Source organism: Nilaparvata lugens, chromosome 2 (genome assembly GCF_014356525.2).
Source record: "Nilaparvata lugens isolate BPH chromosome 2, ASM1435652v1, whole genome shotgun sequence".
NCBI classification, from domain to species: Eukaryota; Metazoa; Arthropoda; class Insecta; order Hemiptera; family Delphacidae; genus Nilaparvata; species Nilaparvata lugens.
Window position 1 is genome coordinate 1,066,442 of NC_052505.1, and position 13,331 is coordinate 1,079,772.

At 34.6% G+C, this 13,331-nt stretch overlaps 2 protein-coding genes across 2 annotated transcripts in view; both read left to right on the forward strand.

Moving 5' to 3' along the window:
- Window positions 1–3,220, forward strand: part of LOC120349572 (leucine-rich repeat serine/threonine-protein kinase 1-like) — a 40,240-nt gene extending 37,020 nt beyond the window's left edge. Inside the window, exon 9 of the mRNA XM_039419959.1 lies at window positions 3,005–3,220. Coding sequence (XP_039275893.1) covers window positions 3,005–3,220 — 216 coding nt within the window. The remainder of the gene's footprint in view (window positions 1–3,004) is intronic.
- Window positions 3,221–5,341: 2,121 nt separating this feature from the next.
- LOC111056053 (heme oxygenase 1) lies at window positions 5,342–12,383 on the forward strand. Its single transcript, XM_022343373.2, has 3 exons — window positions 5,342–5,563; window positions 8,689–8,804; window positions 11,278–12,383. Exons 2-3 carry the CDS (start codon window positions 8,708–8,710, stop codon window positions 11,949–11,951), a joined length of 771 nt encoding a protein of 256 aa, XP_022199065.2. The 5' UTR covers window positions 5,342–5,563; window positions 8,689–8,707; the 3' UTR covers window positions 11,952–12,383.
- Window positions 12,384–13,331: the final 948 nt, after the last annotated feature.

Here is a 13,331-nt window from a genome sequence, read left to right on the forward strand (position 1 = left end):
AGAAAGCAGCTGTTTTCCAGTCCCTACGTAGATCTGAAAGACATAGTTTGCAGACGACTCTCGTCTGACGTCAGAACAGGTTACTTTCCGGCCTAGGCCGGAAAGAGTAGCCTTTCCAGCCGCTAACATTGAACTAAGAAAGGTGATCAAAAAACTTTTCATTATTTGTGTTCATTATTCAATAATTAAAACATTTATAATAATATCATCTTATTGTCATTTGAAAGAATAAAAAAGTATAAACTCAACCTCCCACATAATTGAACATCATCTTTTAGGTTATTTGGACAAATCAGAATAAAAAATAAAAATACTTGAGGACAATTTCCTGATATTCAGATTACCTCAGATTTGTTAGAGAGCTATCACCTTCCACTTCTGCTTTCGGAAGTGCTTAGTAAACAACTATTCTCATATATATATATATATATATATATATATATATATATCATATATATTGTTTATTTTTGTATGTGGCGAAAAATAGCGTTCGCACCACGGGCAATAATGTTTTTCCAGCTCTCAATCTTTTCTAGTCCTCGGCCTACGGCCTCGGACTTGAAAACCGATTTCGAGCAGGAAAAATCTTATTTTCTGCTCTAGGTGCAAAATATACTATTTTTGTTTAATAAAATATAATTGATCATTTTAAACGATAATGAACAGTTGATATTACATTAATAAACCTGTATCAGCTACCGTCTATAGAAGGCATTAAAAAAACAGAGGATCGGCAACGTTTTTCTCCTATCTTTATCCCCTATCATTATAACGTAGACCTCACTATAGTGGCATGTTTCCTATTGTGGCTGAGTATATCACACCGTTTTTGAAGCAGCTCCTGATTCATCAATATACGTCAGCATGCACAATACATATGACTATACACCATGAGTATCCCGAGATCCCTAAATAGTCACCTGCAGTGATCCCTGGTCGTGATGTCAGGGCGTTTATGTTTGCTGATGATCTAGCAATACAAGTCAAGTGTGAGAAATTATTTGACAACATAAATTTCCTTAATTTTATCAATGCAACTATCGAAGACTGGACAGCTGCAAACTCTCCGTCTCAACAAAGACAAAACACTGTTGTTAAAATTTGATTTAAGTGACCGATGTGATATTGATCATGTGAAGTTTCTAGGCATCACATTACAAAATAATTTAAAGTGGGAAAAGCATGTCAGCTTACTGTGTAGTAAGGCGTCTAGAGATATTTTTATGCTTAGCAGATTAAGGCATATTATTAGTCTTGATGTGTTGATTGCTGTTTATCTATATATATATTAATATATATATATATATATATATATATATTATATATATATATATATATAAAAGCGAAATGGCACTCACTCACTGACTGACTGACTCACTCACTCGCATAACTAAAAATCTACCGGACCAAAAACGTTCGAATTTGGTAGGTATGTTCAGTTGGCCCTTTAGAGGCGCACTAAGAAATCTTTTGGCAATATTTTAACTCTAAGGGTTGTTTTCAAGGGTTTAAAGTTCGTCTTTTAGCATGTATATTCTTCTTCTCCCAATCTCTTAATTATAATTGAAATTTCCATATCATATGTTACTATAGAACTATAATCTAGATAGAGTACCTCTTCGAAACAGTTGTTAACTTGCATCTAAATTAATAATTTTGTCAGGTTGGCATAAGTTGAGTTGACTTAGTTAGGTTCGCACCAAGTTGAAGATTCAAATGCATTTATCGCGGAAAAATTGATTGGACACTGCTACTTCAATCTTGGGAATATTATATTACTAGCCGTCAGGCTCGCTTCGCTCGCCATATCTGTTTAGCCAGACGTTTAGTCTGGACCCCCGACTGGATTGTCCTAACATGATAAAAATGTCATCTCATTCTTGGACGATCCAGTCGGGGGTCCAGGGGGCGGAGCCCCCTGGCTAGACGGGTATGGCGAGCGAAGCGAGCCTGACGGCTAGTCATGCATATATTCAGTCTCATTTGGCATATGGCATTGTTGCATGGGGCAAAGATTCAAATGTGAAGACACTTTTTTTATTACAAAAGAGAGCTATCAGAGTAATTTGTAATAAGGATAGTAGAACCCATTGTAAACCATTGTTTAAAAGCCTAAGAGTCATGACAATTACTGCACTGTATGCTTTTGAATGCATGATGTACACAAAGAAATATGTAAACAGTTTTCCAATCAATAGTAATGCACACAGCCATTTTACTAGACATGTTACAGCACTCAGAAGGACTCGGTGTAACTACCACTTTATGTTGAATAGTTTTGTTGAGTTTGGAAAAAAATGTACAATAAGTTACCAGTTGAAATAAAAGAGCTTGAAATTAGACAGCTCAAAATTTGTGTGAAAAATATTTTAATTGACTGCTGTCCTTACAGTATAAATGACTTGATGTAATGCATAAATAATGTGATGTAATTTGTAATTTTTATGGCCTGTTATATATTGATGTAAAATTTGATTTAATTGACATCTAACCTTACAGTTTTAAATACTAAATAATGTGATGTAATTCTATGACCTGTGATAAATTGTTAAAATTGTGATTTCTTGTATATTTTTGGACGATGTCTTGAATTATTGTTTTTAATGTTCTGACAATAAACGAGTCTTGAATCTTCAATCCTGAAGCTGGAGAAAAATGAAATTATCCTCAGAGCCTTATTTTGCAGTAGCAGCACATCGTGAACAGCTGGTGCGTGGGCAGGTCATACATGATGTGGCTTTTAAACAGTGAATGATAAGAAGGCCACAATGATAAGATTGCGATTATGATAATCATGGCCATGATACGACTGTTTTCATCCACCACATATCTCAGGTAATTTAATAGCACTCTGGACAGTTTCCGTCAAACTTTGTGCACATGGTAATTACAGCTTAATCTCTTATCCATCCAGAATAATCCTAACAGATTCACTGGATCTGAAGCAAATGGTTGGGAATGTTGAAATTGTGCCAGTGAAATTATTGGGATTCTGGATTGACAGGAAGCTGAAATGGAATGTACACATCACTCAGACTTGTACGAAACTTTCAAGACTACTTCATCTGCTCAGAAAGCTGAGATATGTGGTGACGATTATTTGCTGACAGCCTATCACTCACTGTTCCACAGCCAAATAACCTACGGGATTTTGATTTGGGGGCATGCTTTGACTGCATCGGACGTGCTACTGCTTCAGGAAAAGGCAATCAGAACATAACCTTCTCGGACCGCCTGGAACATTGCAGGCCACTCTTCAGAAAACTGATAATTATGACAATGTTCAGCCAGTACATGTATTGCTCATTAATATATGTAAAAGACAAAGTGGACAGCCTGAAGAAACGGAGTAGCGTACATGTTCACCAAACCCGAGGTGCAGGGAACTTAAATATACCCCTTAGCAGACTGACAGGGGACCCAAAGGAGCTTCCACATAGCGGCTCTTAAATTGTTCAATTAGCTCCCCAGGTCTGTGAAGGATGCTGAAAAAATGCTTTCAAACGCACGATGAAGGAGCGACTGGTAGAGCGGCCCATCTATTCGCTGACGGAGCTGGAGGATGAGCCTTTATTCCCCCAACGATGTCCATGGTCTTAACAAAATCTGAGGGGACGTGCCCCTCGTCTTCCTTGAGACAGTCTGTCTGGTCATCCCAGCTAACAACGAAGGATTCAAGTATCAATTAGCAAGTGGTTGTATTTTTAAACGAGCAAACTAGGATGCTTATTTTATTATTGACCGAGCGAAATGAGGTCTAAGATTCAAGTCGACGGTTTGGCATTTCTCTTAATGTTTAAATGTTTATATGTTGCGCTTTTACGGCGAAACGCGGTAATATATTTTTATGAAATTTGACAGGTATGTTCCTTTTTAAATTGCGCGTCGATGTATATAGGCTACAAGGTTTTGGAAATTTTGCATTTCAAGGATAGAAAAGGAAAAAGAGCCTGCTTCATATGCCAATATGAGATTAAAAATCAGACTATAGAATTATTTATCATAAATCAGCTGACAAGTGATTACACAGATGTGTGGAGAAGCCAGTCTATTGCTGTATTTCCATAAGGTCTATAGTTTCAATCAGGTACTTGTAGATGAGAATACTGCGTGAGGTCTACTGTTCACAGAACTACTAGTTATTTAGTTTTAGATTGTTGTCAAGAAACTACAACCTTTGATTATGGATGCGTTCAGTATCCACAGTAAAAGTTAAGATACCTAAACGTATCCATAAGCTACAAATTAGCTACTTCTGTGAGTCTGTCAGACTTCCCTTGCCTGTTCCACAGTGACACCTCTGAAACAAAATAGGCTAATAAGTTGGGTGACAAGAAAGCATTATTCTCAATTGCTTTACTAAAATAATATTGTAGAGAGAAGCTGAAGTAAAAATGTATAATGGATATTATGTTATACTGCTCCTATAAAGCATTATCCTCCATTGTTCTACTGAAGTAATATTGGAGAAAGACACTATAAGAATAAAATGTATAATAATTATAGAAGTGATGTAACATTTCCACTTCAATTCCTGTCTTACCTGGTGAAGCAATCGTCCAGGGAAATCCTCTTCCTCAGGAGTAGAAATATCCATTTGTTCATTAGAATTCTAATACCTTTATCTACAAAAATTAAAAATTTGTTGAGTTCTCAATAAGCTAGCTGCTAGTTAGTAGATCCAGAATCCTATGGATTCTTTGATAACATAAAAATAGCTTTTATTTATTTAATTGTTGGTGTGGATCAATCTGTAATTTGAATGTGACTGAATAAATTTTAGAAACAATTCAAAAAAGAAAAACTATTCTATTGAGTAACCATCAATAATTAAAATAACCTCACCAAGGTATCACTATTTTTAATAACTATAGGTTAAATCACTGATTCAGTGAATTAAAGTCTATAAAATCCATTAAAACACTGCATTGAATTATTTTTATTTAATTTCAACAAATCTAGAGTTAGTATTTAAAAAATCAATAAAATTTGCACAATAGTTAGCTAATATTGTAACCTAATTTTGCGTTCAGCCATAGGATTTATTGAAATTTAAAACAAAAGCAACTGTATTGAGCAGCTGTTTGCTTTTCCTCTATGAGGAGAATGTCTGCTTCATATATATTAATTAGAAGTAAAGAGTTTAAATCAACTGTATTTAGAAAAAAGTATTCAGTTGGAATGTCAAGTTATTAATCACTTTGAAATGAATATCATTTTAATTGAAACAATAAACATTCTTGAATGTTTTTGAGTCGCTCCTACATTGGTTGGTAGTTTTGGTATCATATCTTGTCAGCTGTGATGATCATGATTTCTGTCTGTGGTTGCCAAAGTTTTTAGGTTATATTTTGATGCCAAATAGAAAGTTTACTACGCCTTTAAACGTTTCTTAAATCAATATTCTTGTTGAAAAAAATATTCTTGGCTGTATTGAACTTTTTTTGTATTGTATTGCAAAACTTGGACAATTTTTCCCTGTAGTTGTACATTACTTGTTTACAGAAGAAGAGTCTTTTACAAAGACATAAGATTACACAACACTAGTCTAGAGTATTAGTTGGTGAGTATTGCTTTTATAATGTGTCTCTTAACTCCCATGAGTTTTTTAACTAATAATATTAGTTATTATAATATATAATAATATTCTATATATTATATAGAATTTGACGCCATCTATCTAGTAAACTGGTTATGAAATGTAGATGGAGAAATCAAGAAGTTTCTTATCGTGAAATACTCCTCTTCTCTATATTATGATTGAATCAAGCTGTTATCATTTTAATTTTTATGTCAAGATGTCTTGAGGCTGCAAAAAAGGGCTGTAAAAATCCTAACAGGCAGCGACCATCTTGTCCACTGTAAGCCCATATTTGCTTGGTGTACTAACGGTCATCAGCCATTACATCCTCCTACGCTTGGTGTATGTAAAGAGGATAGACAATTCTCTAGCTGCCTGTAGTGACATCCACTACCACAACACCAGGCGCAGTGAGCTGTTGGATGTCCTCAGGAGACGCCTCCATCGACCACAAACCAGTTATAGGATTTCTGCCCTGTAATTCTTTGACTAGCTGCGTAATGGTGTGAAGCAATTGGATAAGGCCGCCTTCAGGAGAACCGTCCGGAAGATACTGTGTGACAAGGCATATTACAGTGTAAATGAATATTTGGGTAATAATTTGCATTTTTACTGAAAGCGCGATCAGTGGATCACTGCCATCTGAAATATTAGGCTCAACTCACACTACACCTTACACCTTCTTTTTCATCCATTACCCATACTTGTGGGATCGATGGCGTCATTTCACAATAAAATTCAAAAACACTAATTTATCAAGATGGCAGCGATCAAGATAGAGCACACTTAGTTAACATCTAAGGCCTTGCTCTATGACTTAGCAAGATAGTATTTGAGACAGGTCATCATTTAAAAATTCCTGTACATCATAATAAGCCCTGGCTCTCAAAAAACCGGTCACAACCATCTCGAACTTGCTGGTATCCAACTGCTTCACTCCTGCAGGTAGCAGGAGTTGTTGAAGTAGCGGAGAGCTGCACTCCTGTAGCATACCCGCGATCTCTGGAGGCGCACCCTGGGTGTGTCAAACAGCACTCGATGCCTGGTGTTGTGGTGATGTACATCAGTCCGAGTCAACAAATTTTGTTGATATACATGAGGCAGAGAAGAAGGAAGTGGCTGACTACTGTTAGGATACCCAGCCTAACAAAAATGGGCTTGCAATGTGCATGATGTTCGCTTGCAGTTATAATCCTAGCAGTTTCAGTATGTCCACAACCTTGGCTGAATGACCCCACATGAGTGGACCATAGGAGATATGGCAGTGGAAAAGTGCATGATACACCATGACCAGATATGCCTCTGTCACCTGTCCCCTCAGCTTGAGCAACAGGAAACAGATTCGGGACAGTCTCCCAGTCATCTGTTGGATGTGGCTAGCCCAGCTGAGTTTCGAATCCAATACAAAGCCCAGCAGCTTTACCGGTTCCTGTCCTTGAGGCAGATTTCGCGATAAGCTGCAGATGATGTTTTGCGTCTTGCTCTCATTCAGTCGGAAGCGATTGACCTGGAAGTTGAAGACCGCAGATGCTCCGCTGACATCTCCAACACCTGCTGAAGTTCAATGCCAGATGATCAATGCCACACCTTCTCGACTCAAATCGTACGATTCCAGTCGAGGATACTCCTGTATCTCGACCTTGAGACTTTTGGCTCATTGTCACTATTTCAGTTCCATGCTACTCCATTCTCTAACCTTACTTTATTAAACATATAAGATCTAATTCATCACTAATTAGCATGTAACAAATTTTATAATAGTCAATGCCACACTGGCTTGACTCAAATCGTACGACTCCAGTCGAGAATACTCCAGTCTCTCGACCTTACGACTTTCTTGCTCATTGTCACTACTTCAGTTCCATGCTACTCCATTTTCTAACCTTACTTTATTAAAAATATAAGATCTAATTCGTCACTAATTAGCATGTAAATAATTTTATCATAATTATTATGAACATATTGTCTTATCTTATTCTTATTATTGTCTTTATCTAGAATGATAAAACATCACTTCCATCAAATATAACCTCACTTTCATTATAAATGCACGGTACTATGCATGCAACTCAAGTCGAGGCTCGACCAACATGTCGAGTCAACGCTCGACTCAGTCTCACAGTCGTGAGGTCGCGTGGACTAGAATCATAGAGAAACAATAGCTTAAGTAGAAATCCCATGGTATAGGGCGTTCACCTCGCAACTTTTACTGTTATCTCAAGCCGATAGTCCACGTATTTCTTTCCCAAAAAGCTGTGTGACGCTGGTAGTCTCCCATATTAATTAATCCTTAGTTGAATTAATGAAATTAACGTCTTGGTAGGGTGTTAGTGGGAAGGATATTTTGAATATTCTTTCCAAAGAATGAACATTGATATGTCCAAAGCTCCGCCAATTTATGTAGATGCATAACAATATTATCTATAGCTATTACCAATTCCTTTTTTCATATCATATTCAGTTCAAAAATCATTTTCTTAGTCTACATTATGTAAATTCATCTATAATTTTGCTGTATTGTAAGCTATTGTATATAAGTGTAAAAGCCAGTGTATATATTGTAATCTACATAAATAAAGTACTCAATCAATCAATCAATATTGTGCCGTTCATACTCTCTCACCCGTCCAAAACAGTGAAAATCTACAATAATCGATAGTAATCGACTTGAGATAACAGTAAAGTTGCGACATAAGCACCCTATACCATGGGATATCTACTTACGCTATTGTTTCTCTATGCTAGAATCGACTGGTCTGAGTGTCACCATTTGAAAACACATGCTGCGTAGAGAAGAGACTAGAGTCGCAGTCTCTTCTCGACTTGAGTCGCGTAAGTGTGAGTTGAGCCTTACCGTTTGTATTCAATGACGGACGTGTTTTGATTTTTTGAGGCCATCGATCCCACAATTGTTGGTAATGGATGAAGTAGAAGGTATTGAATAAAGATCAAAGATTAATTGGTGATTAAGAGATTAATTGGTGAAGATTAAGAGGTGAATAAAGATTAATTGATTTGATTACTAATTTCAATAATGCTATTTTTACTTGCGTCATTTTCAATTAAAATTGATCGGTGTGAGACTAACGTTTGGATTCGTTTTCCAGGTCTATAGGGTAATTCAAAATGGCTTCAGAAGTTCCTTTCAACAAGCAGCTAAGGAAAGCTACGAGAGATGTTCATGCTATGAGTGACGCACTTGTTAATGCGAAGCTGGCTTTTGGTAATTATTTCAACTATTTGAAAAAAAATATTCTATTTCTAGAATTTTGACATTAGATATGTCTAGAAAAGTGTGTTCATGGTTTCTGCTTTGTCTGTGGAATTATTAGCCTGTTCTCTCTACATTACCATAGACTATTTAAACAGATCTGTGACATTACTTAACTTATTACTCATTCTTTTAACATTATTTTGTTGTTCAAAATACATATTAAACGACAAACCCCCATCTTGCAAGTTTCGATAGATTAACTTTTAAAATGTTATCTAAATTTGGGAGAGAAATAGTACAAGGAGTATCCTTAGTTTTTCTCTCCAAATCAGTGCTTCTTTGTATAAAATATAAATAAATAAATAAATTTTGTTTTTATTAGGCTTGCTGATACAAACCAAATGTCATTTAAATTGTATTCTGGTTGATGTTAATCCAAAGAACCAAAATGAAATGAATTTATCTTTATTAACTTCATAGTACCATTCTTACAGAACATGAAAAAATAAACATAAAATTTACACTATGAACAGAGGTGTTGTGTAATTTCTTCATATTAAGGTGGAATAAAAGAGATATTGTCAGTTCCACATAATTTATTCCAGACCAAACTTGGGTTTTTAATGGTTGACTCTAACCACCAAGAAAGACCACTCATAATGAGGCCTCAAGTGCATTGAAACTTCAGTTTGGGCTTGAATAAATTATGTGGAACTGACAGTATCTTTGTTTATTCCACCTTTAAGTAATCATTATTGAAATCACTCCTCCTAGGAGGCTGGGTTTGCGTCGAAGGATGGTTTGTCTCACATTTACAAAGCTTAACTAATGAATTCAATTTTAAAAATGAAATAAAAACAAATCCAACTGCTTCAAAATACAAGTTATAATTATTAGCTTCCTTTCATATCATATCATATTTTTTATTGCACTTGAATTTTGTACTTGGTAGTTTGTATACTGCGACAATGCATCTAAATTTAAAAATCTACTGAAAATAATTGAGGACTGAAAATTTTGTGAAGTGAACAACTACAACAATGAACTTATTTCGGACTTTGTGTAATCTTATCTAAATTTGGGAGAGGAATAGCACAAGTTTACCTTATTTTTTTCTCTCCCTATCATCTTGATGATTTACTTATTTACTTATTGTATGAATCTATAAAGAATAAAGAATGTTGTCAATTTTCTCATATAGGTTAACGACAGTAAAATATATTTAATTGTTCATTATCAAGACAAATCCTTCTAATCTTTTTTGTATAGAATAGAATATTTTTATTTGTCCAAGAACAATATTTTTTTTTCATGTTTTTAAGGAACTTTTATTATTAATCCATCCAAATTTAAAATTGTTTGTTTTATTCTAATTTATATTTTTAGATTGTGATTTGGTGTAGAAATTTGAATGGACATAACCTATAATATTTGGAAAATTTAAAACTAAATTAGGAAATTGAAGAAGTTTTAGGCAATAGCCTGTTTTTTTCTTTTTCGATTCTTGTATTTTTTGCTAACCTTATAAATAAATAAATAAATAAACAATTACATGATTGCATGAGACATTGTCAAGATAGTTATAATATTCAATTACATCTTAATATATTTCTATACAATATAAGTCATAATAACATCAAAGTATACATTTTTTAAAAGTCATAATACATTCATATATTCACTTCTCATAGTACTCTTTCAAGCTGTAAAAGGGATTTTTGACTAGAAAATTGTAAAGTGCATCTTTAAACTTCAAAAACGGGAAATTTCTTATTTCTTGAGGAAGGTGATTGAAGAGTCTCAAACCTACATTTACATGGCTTCTTAAGATCTTTGATAACCGTACTTGTGGTGTATGCAAATTTGCATAGTTTCTTGTATGGTGTGTGTGGATGTTTTTGTTGCTGGTTAGATTTGTTTCCTGAGATTTGACATGTAGTAGCAGGGTGTATATGTACAAACAAATAACTGTCATTACTCTACTTTTAATAAAAAGTGGCTTACAGTGGGCTCTCATCTCTGAATTGGTTATAATTCTAATTGCTTTCTTTTGTAATAACAAAACTTCGGATACTCTTGCACAATTTCCCCATAGAATAATACCATAATTCAATATAGAATGAAATAGAGCATAATAGTTACTTATAAAATAACTTTCAGCTACATGGTATATCAAAGTCTTTAACAAACAAATAACCTTTGAAAGCTTACTACATACTGAATCTATGTGGTCACTCCATGTCAAATGATTGTCAATCTGAACCCCCAGTAATTTAATTTTTCTGGAAACTCGGATCTGGTATTCAATGATTAAATGGCCTCTTGTGTCTTTGACTCATTGATGACAAAAATATTAGCTTTGAATCATATGACAGCTTGATTTAAATCAATATAGGTGGTTGATGGATGCTATAAAATGAAATAGAATATTTTCTTTTGAAATTTTGCCCGCTAATCGACAACTTTCTGTTTCGTTCCACAGCCATGTCGGACAATTCCGTTTGGGCCGAAGGCCTGCTGGTGTTCTACGAGATTTTCCGCTACCTCGAGTTGGCCATGCATCGACTGCGCGACACACCAGTTGGCGAACTGCACATAGAAGGCATGGCCCGCTCAGAGGCCTTTGAGCGCGACCTTGACTTCTATCTGGGCGCAAACTGGCGCCAAAACTACAAACCGCGAGACAGTGTTGCCAACTATCTGGCGCATCTGCAGCGCATCGAAAGGGAAGACCCGATCAGACTATGCGCCTACGTCTACCATCTTTACATGGGTCTGTTTTCTGGCGGCCAAATTCTCCGTAAAAAGAGGAATGTCACCAAAAAATTCCGATCTTTCGCGTATTTCCTGTATTCTAACGATGTGACCACAGAGGCAAAACGGAAAGGTGGAGATGCCGTCACAGATTTTGGGGATAATTCGGTCTATGAACTGAAACTTAAACTAGTCAAATCTATGAACTCCATCGCTGCAAACATGGATGAAAAAACTAGGATGGCTCTAATCGAGGAAAGTAAAACTGTTTTTCTTTTGAACAATTCACTGGTGAAAACTGTGAGGGGTGCCGATGAAGTTCTTCTGAGAAGACTTATTGTTTTCGCTATCGTTATAGTAATACTCATGATATTGTTCTTCGTTTTCATTGCCAAAGAGTAGAACTGATCTGAAAATCGTATTTATATTTTTATAATTAATTGAATGAAAAAGACTAAGAAATTGTCAAAAACCACAGATTTATTGATACTTAGAAAGACCGGTTTCGGTTATTACACCATTGTCAGAAGACCTCAGATATTGCTGCAATAAAGATGCAGAATTTACCAGAAATTATGCAATTATGCCAGAACATTTCATTGCAAGAAAACCTACAAAAGCACTTAAATTAAAAATTGAAAGCTGGATAAAGACAGAAGATATCATACCTAAAATATTTTAATTTGATGTACATATACTGTCTTTCTCAGTTCCTCTGAATTTATTATTAGTAGGGCTATACTCCCAGATTAATTTTCTCTCTCTGAGTTTAAGTTTTATTTTTTGTGTCATTTGTACTGTATTGTATTGTTTTTCTAATTCTCTCTTTGCTTACAAAAGGAATTGCATATATGCTACAAATGAATTACATTATGTTACTAAATGGATTACATATGTACAGTGAATTGTAGATTAATAATTACATGAATCATCTCTTTTTCTTTTGAGTTTTTAAATTATTATGAATTCATTCTAGTTTTTCTGCTCTCTTAGTATTTCACTCGTAGTACTTCTTCTTTTTGGATTGAAATTTTATTTTTTTCTAGTTTATCATACATTCCATATGTTTCTTTTTTCTTTATTATATTTTTTTTCTATTTTCGACTGAATCTCAAGCCACTAATTATAGCCGACTGATTACTCGTTGCCATCGCTCAAACTACTTAGTTTTGCTGGTAACGCCAATGATAATATTATAATCGATTTTTAAATGGAAAATATTTTAATTTTAAGTTTTTGCAATGTATTGTATATGAAAATTTTTATATTTTTCACATTTGTAAAGTTTGTTTAATGATTTTGGCAATAAATATTTCTTTCTTTCTTTCAAAAATATTCTCTTCTATTCTATTCTATTCAATCTCTGATAAACTGAGAAAACCGAAACCTGTCTTTCTAAGTATCAATAAATCTGTGGTTTTTGACAATTTCTTAGTCTTTTTTCATTCAATATGAATAAATCAACTTCTCAACTACACAAAAAGTTTTATAATTAACTTTGTAGAGTGAATATTGATGTTGTGGAACTCTTCCATAATTGAAGAGACTTGAAATGTGAAACGGAATTTTTTGATAATATTTTGTGCCCAACTGTAACTTACAGCTGATGATGTGTGAGCAGACACGAAAGAATGATCTTGTGAAATAATAACTTTTATTCAAATCAAGTGGATTCTTGGACAACATTTCAAGTATCTTCAATTTATTATATTTCTATATTCATAGTTGTGATATGTATCGTCGAGGGTTTAGTCAAAGAAAGTTGGCCAAAGATTGGTGTAA

Coding starts and splice junctions, on each gene's coding strand:
- LOC111056053 (XM_022343373.2), top strand. CDS start 8,708: ATGGCTTCAGAAGTTCCTTTCAACAAGCAGCTAAGGAAAGCTACGAGA. Junction 8,805..11,277: donor TAATGCGAAGCTGGCTTTTG/GTAATTATTTCA, acceptor TTCGTTCCACAG/CCATGTCGGACAATTCCGTT.